This window comes from Suillus subaureus (assembly GCF_016647635.1).
Source record: "Suillus subaureus strain MN1 chromosome Unknown BJ212scaffold_38, whole genome shotgun sequence".
NCBI classification, from domain to species: Eukaryota; Fungi; Basidiomycota; class Agaricomycetes; order Boletales; family Suillaceae; genus Suillus; species Suillus subaureus.
The window spans coordinates 31,322-48,350 of record NW_024538594.1 but is presented as its reverse complement, the minus strand read 5'-3'; the positions used below and the strand labels follow the sequence as shown (position 1 = coordinate 48,350).

At 47.5% G+C, this 17,029-nt stretch overlaps 4 protein-coding genes across 4 annotated transcripts; 1 reads left to right on the top strand and 3 right to left on the bottom strand.

Annotated features, from left to right (window-relative positions):
• Positions 1-798: 798 nt before the first annotated feature.
• BJ212DRAFT_652179 (uncharacterized protein) lies at positions 799-2,237 on the bottom strand. The gene is made up of 3 exons (XM_041343749.1): positions 1,985-2,237; positions 1,840-1,929; positions 799-1,781 (listed from the first exon to the last, which is right to left on the bottom strand). The coding sequence occupies exons 1-3, from the start codon at positions 1,990-1,992 to the stop codon at positions 920-922; spliced, it is 960 nt and encodes a 319-aa protein (XP_041188586.1). The 5' UTR covers positions 1,993-2,237; the 3' UTR covers positions 799-919.
• Positions 2,238-4,156: 1,919 nt separating this feature from the next.
• BJ212DRAFT_1280781 (glutathione peroxidase) lies at positions 4,157-4,879 on the bottom strand (the record flags this gene model as incomplete). Its single annotated transcript, XM_041331578.1, has 5 exons — positions 4,157-4,270; positions 4,332-4,505; positions 4,562-4,629; positions 4,681-4,703; positions 4,758-4,879. 5 exons carry the CDS (start codon positions 4,877-4,879, stop codon positions 4,157-4,159), a joined length of 501 nt encoding a protein of 166 aa, XP_041188585.1.
• A 4,121-nt stretch (positions 4,880-9,000) lies between these two features.
• BJ212DRAFT_1484998 (uncharacterized protein) lies at positions 9,001-9,406 on the top strand (the record flags this gene model as incomplete). The annotated part of the gene is made up of 2 exons (XM_041340906.1): positions 9,001-9,211; positions 9,270-9,406. 2 exons carry the CDS (start codon positions 9,001-9,003, stop codon positions 9,404-9,406), a joined length of 348 nt encoding a protein of 115 aa, XP_041188584.1.
• Positions 9,407-10,838: 1,432 nt separating this feature from the next.
• Positions 10,839-12,257, bottom strand: BJ212DRAFT_1579964 (uncharacterized protein; the record flags this gene model as incomplete). Its single annotated transcript, XM_041342268.1, has 3 exons — positions 10,839-11,233; positions 11,283-11,653; positions 11,705-12,257. 3 exons carry the CDS (start codon positions 12,255-12,257, stop codon positions 11,186-11,188), a joined length of 972 nt encoding a protein of 323 aa, XP_041188583.1. The 3' UTR covers positions 10,839-11,185.
• Positions 12,258-17,029: the final 4,772 nt, after the last annotated feature.

The window sequence follows — 17,029 nt, the reverse complement described above, 5'->3', positions numbered from 1 at the left end:
CATCACTGTCGATAAACGGCATCTTTCCGCCAGATGCAGAGTACCTATAGTACGGTGTTTTCTGCAGAACACCCAGAGCCAAATAGACGCGACAGTTATCCACGTCAAATCGTGAAATCTTCATCACGTATAAGGAGTAACTTTAGGAGGAGAGCGCTGGCAGGATCCAGGTGCTGAGCGCTTTTTCTCTCAATGCCGACGCCTGTTCAATGGTTGTCCTCGGAACACCAGCCAAAGAGGTCCGAGCGTACTAACAATCCAAGCAATGGTCAAAGTCCAGGCTGCCGGGATAGTTCAGCTGAAGAGAACATGGTTTATAATGACAACACCTCAATCACAACCGATTGTGAGCTGGAGCACGAAAGAGACAACTGGGACGCCGATCGTTATGGAAGGGCAAAGGAAGCACAGTGTAACGGCAAGGAAGTTAGAATCCCACTCACATTCAGAACAATATGCACTGGAGCCCCACCTCAAGATACTAGAGGAGTCCAGATCTGTCGGCCCACGTTTGTGCTGAGAGCCAAGCATCGGAGTTCAAAAGCAGAGGTGACGCATCGTCTATCTATTCCATTTCCGAGTCACATGCACGGAATCACACTTGAACCACAATATTAATATGATTGCATTTATATGGAAGATGTGTTGCAAAGGTTGTGCCTGGTGTTAGACGTTGAGTGTTGGCACCTAACTGGCCTCGCGGAGAGACCTGGACAGGCATTGGTAGTAGTAGTTGAGTAGCGCAGCTTCAACTCATAAAACTTTCATGTGTCAAGCTGACCATGTAGCAAACAAATTTCGTTTCATAAACCATATGCATATGCATACATAACATATGACATAGACGAGTAGGTAAACCAGCACCAAAACTCTCTTCAGAAAGTAACCTCCATCTCGATAAAAGCTGCGACCAATCAGTTTAAACGATGCCCATGTTACTCACGTCAACGATACGGCGGTAACGGCCACCAGCGCGTACATCGAGGGGACGACGTTCGGCCAATGCCATGTGTATGTACCATTGAATTGTCTTCTCGGGAGAGTGCGGCTCGTCCATGTCAAGATGCATGGGGCGCATATGGTCTGGGCAGCGTTCCTTGCAAACAGGCGCCAAGGGATAACGATTGATCATTCCACGGAGAACGGTCGGGTCTTGCTCATGCGAAATCTCATCATATTGGGAGTAAGGCCAGTGTGACCGTGGATAGGCTGGCGCAGGAGTCGGGACGGTGACATGGGATAGAACTTCCCGAATATTTACACTTGGGGAGCCCGGGACTAATGTGTGTAGGGCGCGGGTGGTAGGAAGAGGGGGAGCGGGAGCGAGGGGAGGAGGGATATTCGAGCGATCAGTGCTCGACCTGGCGCGAACGCGTTCTGCCAGTCTGCCACTGCGAATATGGTCGTTAGGAGTCCGTAGTGCATCCACCGAAGCTTGATCAACAGTGGCTTTCAAAGAAAGTGCTCTGAAACCGGTGCGAGGGAGGCCCTCAGTTGGTTGAGGGGAATAGGGAAACTTGGCCAGCAAGTCCGCACGCGTCTCAACGTTTGCGCGAGTCGGCCCATGGTAGTATACGTGTTGCGATAGTTTGCCGTGGTAGATCTCGAGCATCCCTGGAGCTTGCTCGACGTACACGATGTCGGATTTTTTAAGGGGAGTCTTGCCACCGTGCGCGGGTTTGAACGCATCTTTACGAGGCTCGCGCTTCCTCCCTTCTGAAGAGAATTCATATGGCATCGATTTAGAGTGCTTAAGTGACATCTTCTGGTCATCGTTCAACCTGAGGTGTGATGATTAGTATGATGGCAATGAGTTGAACACAAAAACGGTCGACTCACTTTTGGAATATTTTCCTGAACGAATTCATGATTGGTGTGAGGAAACAAGGAATGTAAAGTTGCAAAGAATATGAGGTGGTAGTGCGTCTGCTGGTGCAGGGAATCAGCATGTCAGTATATAAAGGTTGGGCTACTGTGGACGCACCACTGCATCCACAACCACAACCACAAAGCAATTTCTCAATATCCGAAAACCATTCAAGTGTGGATGCTCTAGCGAATGTTCCGATAACTTACCTAGAACCAAATCAATGCTATTTATGTCGCCACATTTGCATAACAAAGGTAGAATATGCGACAACCAAATAATTGGGGCACAGTTGCCACAAGCCGGCACAATGAATGCATCACGTGTCCTGCTCATTATCTCGAGCTCGTAGCTTGTGCTCAATGAGCGCGCGATAAAAAGTTCGGCAACGAGGGACAGCACGCTGACTCGGGTGCACAGAGCACAAGAATAGGGAACCACGTGTACAGGGATACTGACAAAAAACGGCTAGCTCCCTCCTTTAACTGTCTCGCTGGATAAAACCACTCAGCGTACCTTTAAAGCGCAATGCACCCGACCGGCTATATTTTAGTCCAAGTTGCGCAACATCGATAAAGATGTATGGTGCGCATTCAGGCTGAAATTGTAAGCAACCTGAAGGTAATGTAAACAATCAAACAATTATTGATATTAATTTTGATGGAATTACACATATGGAGGACTCGGGGCCGATCATGGCCCTGAACGAGGCTGACACTGTTGATCTCTAGAAATGTCGAAATACTCTAACTCCAATCAGAATGAGCGGATCGTCGGCTCCAAGGTACGAAGGTTCGGTTACCTGTGTTATGGTCAAACGACTCAAATCTGGGACTCAGATTTACTTACTCTGACTATGCAATCCGCATACAACTCGTAAGCCAGTACAGAATCGTGCCAAATAGCCCTGACTGGAGCTATGGTCGCAATCCAGAGTTGCAGCAATGTAGAAGACTCTGATCACAATCATGATGGTTTTTACTTTGAAAGAAATTGGAAAATTTACCTACAGAAATGCGTCAGCCCGCAAAACAGCACGCAGGGATTAGGTGGCTGGAAATAAATTCGAATAGAATCGACAATCCGCAGTCTGGTTTGAAAAATATTTCATTATGGGAGCTAAGAACTTTGCTAGTTTGCCTTCCGACCAATAACCGGCGATATTACATAATAGAAGAATATGTTTGGCTTTGTTAGGAATGGAAGCTCAGCGTCCTCATTTGGCATTGCCATATTTAACTTTATCGAGAAATTTACCGTGTCACCTGTGAGTGGCGCTCAAGGATGCGCGACGCAAAGAATCAAGGCACTGAGTGGGTTGTACTAGTACCGTGATAGTCGATGGCCACGGCGCAAATTTCCTGAGTTAGTTGTATTTTGTCACTTAGAATATCGAAGAACTGGCAGGGACCTGGAAAACTGTGGCTGTAATTACATGAGATCTGAGACGCGAGAGTATACATCTGCGAACCTTGACGTAGCGAAGGCGTAACGAGAACATGACGATAACATAGCTAAACGTTGTGAAAGTAATGTGTGTAAGTCGTAAGAAAATAAAACTACTGCTAGGTGCGAATCCTCTTCGAAGCCGCAGCAACAGAAACAAACATTTGTGCATCACTCTGACGCTTTCGAGCACCCGCACTGCCTGGGATATCGATATTCTCCTTCTCTGAGTCAGAGATAGCAAGAGTAAATAATGGTCGAGATGGACTCCACCCGGGGGGACGGATCCCCTACTACACCATTTGACTCGCCTCCCTGCAGTTCTGCCGATTGTTTCCCGCGATCAACGGTGCGTGTATTCAATTAAGAATTGTATATGAAAATGGGTAATAATGCCGAGATATCAATATCATGTGCCAACCTAGGCCTAGGTTCACCTAGCTACCGCTGTTCAATGATATGGAAATATTAGTCTCCCCGAGTTAAGGTATGTGTGGAGATCTGACCTCCTCCGCCAATTATTGGTGGCCTTGAACTTAAGAAGGAACGCCGGAACACGAAGTGTGGCATAACCTTTATGCAGCAACGAGTGATCTGCGACGAATCTGAGTCTGACGCTTCCTTACTTCGGTGCGGAGTAAAGGAGCGCATCAACTCTCGAAGACACCAGGAAAGGACCTCGATTTTTGGAGCACAGCCCCTTCAAGGATATTTGAATGACAAACTTTTTAGCAATCGATTGCAAGATATGCCTCTTACAAAGAATGTGTTCTAACAAGTATCTGCACCGTCTGGACACATCGCGGTACTGCGATTCAAATCCCTATGGTGCATTCAACGACATCACTTAGCAAGAAGCTTCTCCACTGTAGCATCAATCGCCTGAGGAGTAGTTGTCGATGCCCAGCGATTCAAGACTTTTCCGTTCTTGTCAATCAAGAACTTCTCGAAGTTCCACTGCGAGTGGGAAGTTGCGTTAGCTGCATGCACATCGACGATCCAACCCTACATGACGAACCTTAATTCTGGAGAGGCCCATGAGCCCAGGCTTCTCATTCTTGAGCCATTGGTAAACAGGGTTCGTGTTGTCACCGTTTACGTCAGACTTTTTCATAAGAGGAAAGTTCACTCCGTGATTGAGCTCGCAGAAAGATGCAATGGCGGCATCATCGCCAGGCTCTTGGCCGCCAAACTAATGGATATTATTGAGCTCTATATCGCAGTGAAACAGTGACTGGAGTAACCCACTTGGTTACATGGGAAACCGAGAATGACGAAGTCACGTTCCTTGTACTTGTCGTACAAAGCCTGAAGGCCTAGGTGTCCTGTGTCAGTCGCATATCAACTTCGAGATCTATAGACTGCACCTTTGTATTGGGGAGTGAAACCGCTGGAGATTCCAAAGAGTGAATCACTAGTAGGTCTACCATAGTTACCGACTTACCACTTCGACGCAACATTGACAATCAATACAACCTTCCCTTTGAGCTGTTCAAAGTCATACGTTTGCCCGCTAGGCAACTCTGTTTTCAAATCATAAAAAGTGTTTCCAGAGGAAGAAGACATCGCTCGTCGTGAGAGTGAAGTTACTGGTTGGAGAGGTGAGGGTGCAATTCGGACAGGTTGACACCGAAATGGATGAGACGACCGGCAAGTCCCACCGATTTCACAGTGTGGGATGTGGCTATATCGCGCCGCCCCGGATCTGATGCTGGAATATTGTGTAACCAGGTATGATTGGGTCAGCGAAGGAGTGAGACTTTTGGACAATACGACCTTCATGGACGAGCACATCCAGACAAAATAGTTGGCGCTTAGTGATATTACCTGGACACGTGTTTATCTTATCTTTCGTGCTGTAACCAGAACGGTGAAGTCAATGCCGGCAACAGCTCCAGCCAAACTCCAGCAGGAATTTAACTGAGGATCTGTCATGTCATTTGCCTACAAACTCATGATATGTTCCGTCTTTGGTCGATGTTGTGTGGAGAGTTCATTTGGGAAGATATTCGGTGCTATGGGATAACAGAACGTGCTACGAAGACTAAGAGAATGTGAGAAAGCGCGCAGCGCCGTCTCCAGTCGAAGATCTGCCCAAGAAGAGAGGTGAACTGCGAGGGTGAGCGGCCAGCCTCGCAGGGACCTGGAAGGGAAATTTATGTTAATCGAGTCCACAAGAGCAGTTTTGCATGATGCGAGGCCCACCGTTGCGAAACGTGGTGGAGAGATGGTGGAAAGCGGGTGGGGAAAAGAAAAGAGCTCGATGATAGATCCGTCGAAGTTCTTGTTAGTGGAAGAACGGAAAGATGAGACGCCGCTCTTCCAAAGTCGAAACTTTCAGACCTTGTGCTGCCTCGCTTCGTCATAGAGTGAGAAACCACTGGCACGCTACTTAGCAGTTGAAGGACATACATTTCCACCACTGTCCCTCCAGTCGTTCCCACGCTACGGGCTATTGTATCGAGCGTACAGGACAACGATGTCGACAGGTTCTTACAACGGCTGTGCAGAGAGGTTCAACGCTTGTGTTCAAATAGCGGTGGGATATTATCAAGATATGACCTTTATACGTACTCAACCTTTTTCCTTTTACATACACAATCACTCCTCCTACCATGCGTCATACACGTTCCCCATTGATTCTCCGTCTCAATCAAACGTATTAATTCCTCTCTTCGTCGAATAATCTCCCTCAGTCTTTCGATCCAAGACTGAGGTGAGCTTTCTTATTAACGATTCTACTCTACCCTTACTAACTATTACTCTACTAAGTCCGTTCCCATCCTTAGGTATGATCCATAGTTAATCTTAGTCTTTCGATCCAAGACTGAGTCCGTTCCCATCCTTAGTTCCTTAGTCCGAGTCTCGTCACCTCTCACAGATATAATACACTGTACTGGATCATGTCACGTACAAAGTGCTTGCACTGGTATTCTGCACAGATTTAAATTGGTGAACCGAGGTATAGCTTTCCTGAAAGAAAAGCTAGGGCGGCCTGACCATCCAAACTGTACTGCAGAAATGTCTTAGGCTAGTCTGTGAGGTCCACCAACCCAACCTCCGTCCATACAAGGGAAATGACCTAAATATCAACCGGGTCAGTTTGAAACTAGAGTCAACTTGCTGTATCCGCGACCAAGAACACCCGCCCAGGCAAAAACATACAGCCCCGCGCGTGGAAAAAAGCGCACGACAGACGGTAGCAATGTAAGGGTGATTCAAATGACCTCTTCATCATGACGCGTCCAAATTGGGCGACCAGGCTGGTGAATGTGAAGGTTCGGCGAGTTCGAATTGTACCGTACGTATTTTCCGAACGGGCAGTGACTCACTTATTGAAGTGCCAGATGTAGAGATGGAAGTAACCACTGGTGGGGAGTCCTCCCAGCCTTTGCTCAGATCCAGAAGAACGATATCAAGGAAGAGGATACTAGGCCAAACACACTGATTCAGTGGCTCGGGTGATGCGGAAAGCAGCACGCATTCTGAAGACCCCATTCCGACCAGGGAACCTTGATATGTGTCTCTGACTGCAGGGTCCTTCACGAGGAGATGACCATGTCGATGACTAGAATAACGGACGATATGCTGAAGAGAACCTCCAAACCCACGATGGCAGATAGCCGAGCATATGGTTTGTACAGGCCGCTACGCATCGGAACGATGGGTTGACATGTACGAGGGCAATTGACAAAGATGGACGGCTGAGGCGACCCACCGTCAGGCATCAGGTTCTTGCAATGCGCATACGGTCATAAGACTCGAGCCGATCACAACAATCGCTCGTTGGTCGACTCCGTGGAATTGCTGCACATGACCATCTCTTCGATCTAGTAAGACACTGCTTATGCTACACAGCAGAGCTCTCAAAATAGAGGAACTTACACTCTTCGCATGTCCCTTCTTCCAATCAATCACTTGCATGAATGTAGTGGGCGAAGCTATGTCGCCCGTTGTCTACGCAATAGTAGACAAATACACGATTGTCAAAGATTTTGGGCTGTTCCACAACATAAACAAATAATTGCCAGGTGCATCATGGGTATGTTTACACTCCAAGGAAGCACAGGAAGAGTCCGGATGGGGACACTAGAATGAAGCCGACCGATACTCCACTAAAAGATATGGTGATCTTGTCCGACGTCGGTTGCAAAGACAAAATCAGGCAAGAAGGCTATGACCGCAAGATCCTGCAGAGGGTCGACAGTAAGACCACTCAGCTGCCTGGGCTGGGGTGTGTGTGTGTGTGTGGGCCACGTCCGGGAAAGGTTGGTGTTTGCGTTATAATCCCGAAAGGAAAGACTGTCCTGTCTCAACATCCATACTTCGCACCCAATCGTGACCCTAAAAAGTGGCCATCGGCGGCGGCATCCGTGTCAGTGAGTTGTGAGTGTAAATAAAGAGGATAGGAGGGCCGGTTGAGTCCATTGGCAGGAGAGCACAACAATGTAGCACCTTCAGTAAGGCCGGCCAGCCCGGTACACAAGAAGGTCAAGCAAAAACCCAAGCCATCTGCAGCTGCGCAAAGCTGTGATCTTCAGGGAGGGCCAAGCCAGCGCTGAGAGATTGTTAGATTGACGTGTTCGAGATTGTAACGAGTCATAAAAGGAGCTCATTGTATGACACGATGCCGAGAACTGACAAGTTGTCAGGCGGATCCGCTGATTCCGGACAGACCTGCGGTGCAACCGGACGGAGACTCCGGAAATTCGGATTCCCACCCCATATTTGTGCCTCGGGCAGGGTAACTCCACTCCGACTCATGCCAAACTTGTCACTTACCACAACGTTGTGTACTGCAAGTCAAAGGATGGTGCGTACTCCAACTATGTCATACTCCGTTGACAGACAGTGCCCAGATGATACAGAACGTGCGGTTCTTTGGATTTCCCATTCATAATTATCACAACTGACTCCCAGGCATCAACACTGGTTTCGTACGCATCAACAATGGGTGAGACATATACAGGATGCTGGCGGACTGCAGCAGTACCTGTGCCTCCGTCGCAACATAGCGCTCTTGCGTGACAGAGAGCTTTATTGGATGCTATCATCTCAATACTATTGCAATCGTGCAGCTGTACCGCTCGGATGTTAGCAAGCCACATTTCGCCCCCCAAAACTGCCGTATCAGGAAACAGAACACAGTTTCTACACCCGTTAGGTCTCTTTTCTAAGTGCACGACTTATTCATCCCCTGAATCTAGTGCCGCACTTGAGGCGTTCCATCATATCCGAGACAGGGAACAAGGCGTTCGGGATGCATACCGGTGCCCTGATTTTTATTTCTGGCAGCCGTGAGTAGCAGCTCTCATTTCCGCCCTGCCACTGAAAAAAGTAATTTGTAGCTTCCGCGGGAGATGCTGTTGAGAGTGCCTCGTTTCGTGATACAAAGATGGTGGTGTCTCGGCACCGAAAATCGTTCTGGTTTACAAAGATGTTTACAGTGCCTGTTGTCAGAACAGCTGTCACGAGCTGATCACTGCTTCCTGGACATCGCTCTTGCCCCAGAGTCAGCCAATATGACTCTTACTGGTCGTCAACGGGGCCTGAGTGTGCGTGTCTAGTAACAATGGCGGCGTATAAATGGTATGAGGATCCCAATCAATTTCGATATTCATAGTCACTGTATACCAACATCGTCCATATAAACAAGACTCGTTCTCCCCAATATCTCTAACAATATGATGACCTCCTTGGCCCGCTTTGTAGTTTATCTTGCTCTCTCATCATCTGTTCTCGGTGCTGCTATCCCCGCAACAGTGACCACAACATCTACCGCGGCCGCGACTTCTACACATTCTACAGAACCTTATTATAAAGAGGCTACTGGTGCTCTGTGGAAGAACAATGTTCACGATAAGGTCCATTTACCTGCGACAACAGCGATTACTGAAGGTGACCTTTGAAATACGTCGAGTTGCAAGCTTTTACTAACATACACTCCTTTGCGCAGTTCTCCGGCGGTCCGGGGAGCTTTGGAAGGGGAGAGAACACGAAGAGGTAGACCTAGTAACGGGTCTCTCTCGGCGATCTGGCGAACTCTGGCGCGGATTGGAACATGAGGAGGTTTCCGCTCTCCCTAATCTTTAAGGTTAGTTCCTGTGCGAACCCCGCCAAAGCTCCTGCTGACGGGGCCCCACGTACAGCTATTCCGAGGCATCCTGAATCTGGTATTGATTATTCATGATTGAGGGACTCCAAGCCTTGCTGCGTATGCGGATATACAGCAAGTTAGCTACTTTGAGCCTTTGCTGTTCATTACCGACCTTCGCATTATTCTTTTTTTGGCCAAGTGCTACCTTGTAATTATTAATACCCATCCTACAGCGGGACCTGTGGGCCTCTGAGGTCATACCTCACTGTATACCAGTCCACTTTGCTTCAATAGACATCTGATTACTTTTATTTTGTTAAGTTACTTATGACTGTTTATGTTTGTTGTACAAGTGGAAATGTACTTGTTATTTCGTGGAATTCATACCAAGCCTTACGAGAACGATCGAAAACGTGTGCATAGCCTGAAGCCTGGGGGCGTGTTGGTCATCTGGTATATATATGTAGTCTTCGCGTAATAGAGGCTTTGTTAATAAGATATTCAAGTGAATGCATTTCTCGAATAACAGTACTGCGGTGAATCGAGTATGGATGTCGGAAATTTCCATAGGTGCCCCGCAGTATTAATGTTTCCAAATTTAGACATCATTTAGCCGTATTATCATGGTATATTCTTAGATCGTTCCAAGGGTTGCTTATTTTTAATAGGGCCTTCAAAGCCTTCAGCTATGTCAGCAACTGACTACAATCTCATCGATTGTACCTTGAATGAAGGAGAACAGTTCGTCATGATCTCAATCACTGATTATCGATATCTTTTACATCAGAATTCCATTGCAACAAGAAATCTAAGCTTATCAAGGCCTATCACTGTTCCAACCACAATTAGAATTGACCTAATACTCTCTATAATACTTCACTCGCCATGTCCCGTTGACACTTAGTACCAGCCCTTTTATTTCCGTTCATGTCTTCATACCATGACACGCCTTATATCCTTTCGACAAGTCATGGCGAGATAATTTAGCATGGAGAGCTCGGCAACACTCGGCATTACCATAATTGATCTCCGCATCATGCAGTATTTAACCTCCGCAGACAAATTTCTCGAGAGTTCTTTTCTCCATCGTGGTTTACCCCGTTGTCTAATCACTAGCTTTTGTACATCAACGTTTCAACGATGGCGCATCCGAAGAACCTTCGTGTATGAGGATGGGTGAGTTATCTCCCTGAAACTAGCTTTTTCTTTTAGGATGATATCTATATCACCAAATCCGAAGCCTTCATGGTGATGGTGAAAACACTAGAAAAAAAACTAAGAACAGCCATCTGATCCTTCTTCGCGTTTTCATTTACGCGTGTAGCATTGATGCTGATTCTGTCTGTATCCACAGGTGTTTGAAGTGCGTATCGCCACGGTGGGCTCGCGTCCTTTCTTTATCAGGTTTGGTGCGGGATGTCTCGGGGGGTGACTTATCGAAGTCGATTCGTACGATTGTGTTTTCTTCACCAAATACAACGAAGCTCGTACGGTCCAAGAACATCCATCTGACTTTTTTTGACATTTCCCTACGCGTTGTAGGGCATCACATGGGCTCTGTTATAATAAATCTTGTGCGTGTATTGGTACATAGTCGTGTGTAGGTAGATATTAACGTGAATAATTATCACAAACATGGCACGGGTGATGGTAATGACCATTAATGCGTAAACGTGTATATCTGGGATGGCGATAGTCCAGTATAATGGTATGTATCGATCAGGGAGGTCTAAAGAGGATTGCAATGAATATGATAGAGGTGAAAATACCTTGTGTTATGTTTTCTTTCTCAACATCTCCGCCATCTTGACTTCCCTTTCTCTCTAAAGGAAGGTTAATCGCAATACTAAAAAAATCCATACACGCTCGTACCTCGTCAGTGGCCTTTAGGATTCTCAATTTTTCGACCTCGCGGGCGCATTCTGCCATACGGTCCTCCATCTCTCTTACGGTCTCCCTCTCCGCCTCCAAGCGTTCCTCTTGAGCCTTGACCTCCGCTTTCTTGCCCTCCCATCGCGCATGCTCCTCCTCAGCACGAGCCCTTACTTCAAGGAACGTACTCTCAGCTTTCTGAGCGGCCATGAGCGACTTGTAGTGGGTAGCCTCTGCTCTGGCTTCGAGTTTGCAGGCAGCCTTGTGAAGATCTTGCAGAGCCGCAAGAGACTTGAGAGCCTGTGCCAATGCAGCTTTTTCCAACTTAGAGTCTGTCTTCAGAAGCTTGGAAAAACGCTTCGACTCTCGCTCTACCGAAGGGCCTCAGTTATGAAGGAAACTCGTCATGACAGAATGCTCACGCTCATCCTTTATGATTTTATCTTTCTGTTTCTTACTCAAGGATCTCTCAGCGGTGACGCCCCTGAGGACCACGGCCGCGTCTACATCTGGCTCGGCGTTCGGGCCAGTGAGAACTGACCCGCTCTGAAAGGCCGCTGTCGCCTCAGCCACCGATCTAGTCGTGCGATTGCTTCTTGTTGTGCGCACGGAGGCTCTTCTCCCCAGCGAAGTGCTGCGCCCGCCGTCCATATTACCAGCGAGAGGCGCATCCTCGTCTATGTCCTCCGTACATACGGGAAGCGATTGAATGGACGGAGTCCTGCGGTCTGAAAGATCTTCGCTGTGACGGCTCGTGAACCCCGGGTGGTTGTCCTCCATAGTACTATCTTCCTTTGACGGCGGGGCCTTTGAACCTGAGATGTTACCGTTTGGTGTAGGAGTGTTGCCTGGATTGTTGGGCATCATGAAGCTTTGCCCCTGACTACTGGATTCTTTGACGTTCTCGGACGGGTACTCGAGTGCGTCGAAGTACTGTGTTTTTTTACCGGGCGTTGAGGACAAACCAAGTTCCATTGGTTGGTGTGTCAAAAGGATCAGACTGGCTTGGCTTGGAACACAACGTCATTCATAGGACGACGTCACCGTGATCGGTGACGTCCTAGATGACTCAGCGCTCAGTAGATCGTGATCATGTCCTCATGCCCGCACCCGATATGCGTGATCGAATTATGTAGTGCACAGAACTGCACAGTAGCAAATATTGCAACATGTACACGAGTAGAACGTACGATCTGAGTGAATATAGATTCAAATGGTAACGGTGCGACAGCAATATTAACGTCAAGCTTGCAAGTAAAGAACTTGAAGTGAGTTGTTGAAATTCAAGGAGTGACTAGTGACTTGTTGATCTCATCGAGTGATGTTGCGAAACTTTGTAGAGGTCTACCAGAGGTCCTCGAGCTCAAGGTCCCGCGTGCTAACAACAAGCAGCTCATCAGACATCGCGTCTTGTCTTACCTCCATTCAAATACAAGCGTGACATTGATCCATCATGCAGAGGTTAATGTATTCGACATCGTGAATATTCCCGACTCACGCCATTGACGCCAACTACATAAATTAGCTTACATGCACCATATAACTAATAAATACCACAAACCAAACTTAGAATCAAGCAAAAACAAAATTCTCCTGCTCCCTCCAGAGCACCAGACAACCGTCAACTCCATCGAGCATCTCCCGTGCTACACACCATTGCCGGTCAATATATGCACGCGCTCCTGGAAGGCGATTGAGGTCATGCCCGTTGCTGCGTCGGAGTCGGCCACGAGCTTAGCGTGATATTCTCGAACTCCAAGGATCAGGCGTGGGCCAAATACGAACACCTGCACGGCCTGTAAAAGTTGAAGAAACCAACCCAGGGGAGAATTGTTCTATAGAAATGATGAACTGTGGTCGCATACAGGTGTCAGTGAAAAACTGGCATACTACTGAGATCATCGGAGTCAGATCATTTACGAGACTGAGACAAGAAACAGCAACAAAGCTAGCACGTCCAATCCTTCAGCAGAAAAAGAGAACCATATTCACAATACGAGCTCACCTCGAAAAGTAAAACATGTGAGTTTTCATCAACACCTTGAAACAGTTCCCGACAATTCCTCCTGCCGAATATTGTCGCAGTTCACGGAGGTGTTTTACAACAATCCAGACTGCAAGACACAGTGCAAGGGCCTCCCACACAGTGCAAGCCATCCAAGTAATGGCAGCGAGAAGCGGGAAATCTCTGGCAGAGGCAATCGAGCACTGATAGGTGCCGGAGAGGATCAGTTCCTCTGGTATACATCAATGAGCTCCATGCAATTTTTTGATCCACAATTAAGCATACCCGCTGATGTATTCATCGTCATCATCACGGCGATCACCACACTAAAAATGTTGTCGACCAGGAAGGTGACGACGAGAAATATCAAGATCTTTCTGGATCGTTGATACATGGCGTGTAGCCGAGCGATTATGATGACTTGCAAGATGTTTCAGTCAAGTCAATATCACCGAGGTCTTGCAACTGCAAAGCTCACCCTCCAGCATTGCAATCACCCCAACATTTGTCCAAATACCTATGATGAACACAATCAAGCCTGACCAGTCCAGTCAGCGACAAGCCTCGGGTAGCACACACTCCAAACTGACTCACATCTGTGGCAGTATAGCGTGGCAGACATTAGTGAACCAGAAAGTTAGTAAAGAAACATGCTCACTCCTACAGGGCACTACGGTTAATTGGAGGGGAATAGTTGACTTCTGTGCAGAAGACTCACTGTATCTGTCAACAAGATTGTCGGAACACTGGCTGTATGTCACGGGTCAGAAGAGACAAAGATCGTGAATGCGAGAAGACATACACAGTATGTTCAAGCTGATTATGAGATATGGTTCATCAGCACAACAACAGTGCTGAGCGTTCCAAACATACATAGCATACAACATTCCAAGATAGCGCACCTAGGATATTTTCAAGAGTCAGTATGAGTTGCCAGCCACACCTATAATGCAAGCTACATACACTCAGATACAGAACGGTCATAAGTGACCAACGTTGCCTCTGTCGCAAATCAATTTTGTTACTTCGATGTAAGGTTTTGCTCACCCAGATCAGTTCGACCTAAAATCATTCTTAGCGAGATGGCTGCTCTGGTAATACATCAACGTACCTCCTGTCCAAATGTAAGTGCTGTATATAGTTGTAAGAGGTCAGCAATTCTTTAATATTATCATGCTCACCCCAATCATACGTCACTATAGCAGCGACGGCAACTGCGAAACCATGTGCAAAGTTAGATCGAGACGTCAGCGGCAGCGACAATTTCCGACCGCTCTCTACGAACCTGCGGGATAACTGGTAGCACGATATGAATTGATTACCGGCCACCAACCAGGGTCGTCTGAGACTAGGGTCATACTAGTACTGTTAGAGGATGTATGAGTGTCAGGGGATCAGTGCAAGGGAGCGGGGAACTTGGTGGACTGTTGTGCACTGATGGATATGACGAAGACCGAGCGCAGTAGTTAGTAATACGGTAACGGGAATAGCCGGAACCGGAGAATATTCCCACCTCCCTAAGGTGGGTTCTGTGGGCAAGAAACATCTTTTTCTCTACAAGAAGATGTGCGGGAAAGTTTTACGTCAGCGACAACTGTGGGAACGCTATGTTTCACAAAACATGACTCACTTTCTCCTTGATGCATCCTCCTTTCATTCATTTCCTTTCGGTATCAGTATGTTTTTTCACCCTTGTTGACTCGCACTCATCTTCCACCATCCAGGACCTTCTTGGTGAAGACTCCCTCCTGTGTCTTTTCCTTTTGGTATGTTTTTTCTCCCTTTTTGACTCGCACTCATCTTCCCGCTATGTAGGATGTTCTTGGTGAAGACTCCCTCCTGTGTGTCTCGTGTCGTTGATGAGCGTGCATGTCCACCCTCTGTTACAATCACGTCTACCCCTGTCTCATTTTCTTCTTCTCTTGTGTATTATGTCATGACTGCGCCTCGTTGCGCCATCAGTAGACCAGCCTCTTGCTATATCTGTATTACATCACGATTGCTGCTGCTGTCACTAGATGACTCACCCTTATCTCTGACTCATCTCAATGACGTACCCTTATCTCTGACTCGTCTCGATGACATATACGTGTTACGGCGGACTAGGGTGGGCTCGACAACAGGTACTCGATAAGAGCACGCCTGAAGCCGGTTCAAGCCTTACGAATGTAAGGTTCTTAAGACAAGTCAGAGAGAGTGTCTCTGGCTCGAATATTGGTTATCAGACAACTTAGGATTGGGGGTCCTAAGCGAAGGATAGTTCTGGGTAAAACCTAGTAGATTAAAGTGAAGTTCTAACTAAGTACAAGACCGGGTTTATATAGACGTAAGAGGTTTAGGGCTGGTATTGTATGCATCATCTAGACGAGCCAGAGATAAGAAATGGTGTCATCAAGATGAGTCAGAGATAAGAGATGGCGTCATCTAGCAATGGCACAAGGTGGTTGTGATGTAATACAGCTACGGATGATTGGTTGGTCTAATGATGGCACGACAAGGTGCAGTCATGACGTAATACATGAGCGAGAAGAGAGAAAAGAGATAGGGGTAACCACGATTGTAACATTACCCCTCGTTTACGGATGAAGTCACCGACTTCAATTATCTTGGTTGGCCCAGTAGATGGGGTCCGCATCATAGTTGGAATAGAGCAGATCATCCTGCTCTTCAGTGATAGTGGTCTGCGCCATTTCGGCGGCATGAGCAATACCGTCTTGCTCAATTTCCCATCGAGCAAGAGTGTTGTAAAAACCTACATCGGTCCATACCAATGGAATGACTGCTTCCCCCTTCAACTCTCTACAGAAAACTGATAGATGACCGGGTGCATACTCCTTGCAGACTCTGCAGTAATATGCAGGGCAGTTTTTATGACGATGTCCGGCAACATGACAGTTGCGGCATATGACGTTGTCGATCGGTGATGTTTTTACGGTTGTGACAGAGGAGGAGGATCGGTTCGGAGGGGATGGCGATCTAGATCGTTTGAGTGGTGACTTAGTGGGGGAGACGGAGGTGGCTCGTTTAGCGGCGAGGCGTGAGGATTGTCATTTAAGTGGGAGTCGTCACATAGTACGCGTGATGGGGTCAGGAGAAGGAGAAGCTGGTACGTGGAGTACAGCAATAGGAGGGATATTATCATCCTGATGCTCCTTGGCAGTCGTAGTAGGAGCTGGCGGTGGTACGGGGACAACGATATGAGGGGATGGTGGTCACGCAATGGGGTTGAGGGCAATGTGCTCGGTGATGATGTGAATAGCTTCTCTGATGGCATCTCTAGTCTCTTCTGGTAAGAGACAGATCGCAGTATTGTGGATGCGTATGTGGAGATGGCAGAAGATGGTTTGATGGCGCTCATCATCGAGGAGGGCGGCGGTGCGTTCAATAAGGCTGGCATCTCTAATAATTCTGATTATGAGGCCACTAGATATTGCTCCCCGTTCTCCAAGGAGACGATCTATTTCTATAGCATACTGCTGGGAGGTGATAGCAGATTCAAACAGGGCGCTAGTTTCTACTTGGTCAATGACCGAGAAGTAGTTGGTGAGGACAGAGTCATTGGTGAGGGTTAGGGTGGAGTTGGAAGCTGGTGGTGATGTTGCGGGGGATGATGTGTGTTGGGCAAGGTTGGCGGCGGTAGCATTTTGATAATCAAGGAGTGTCAATGGATGGGCGTTTCCTTCAGCAACGGTATTCATGGTGGCGGTGAGTTCTTCGATGCAGAGGATACAGAGATGTAGTC

Bases quoted from the DNA above. Each gene is read 5' to 3' on its own strand.
- BJ212DRAFT_652179 (XM_041343749.1), bottom strand. The intron at 1,782-1,839 runs GTGAGTCGACCG...ATCACACCTCAG, and splicing joins TTCAGGAAAATATTCCAAAA to GTTGAACGATGACCAGAAGA.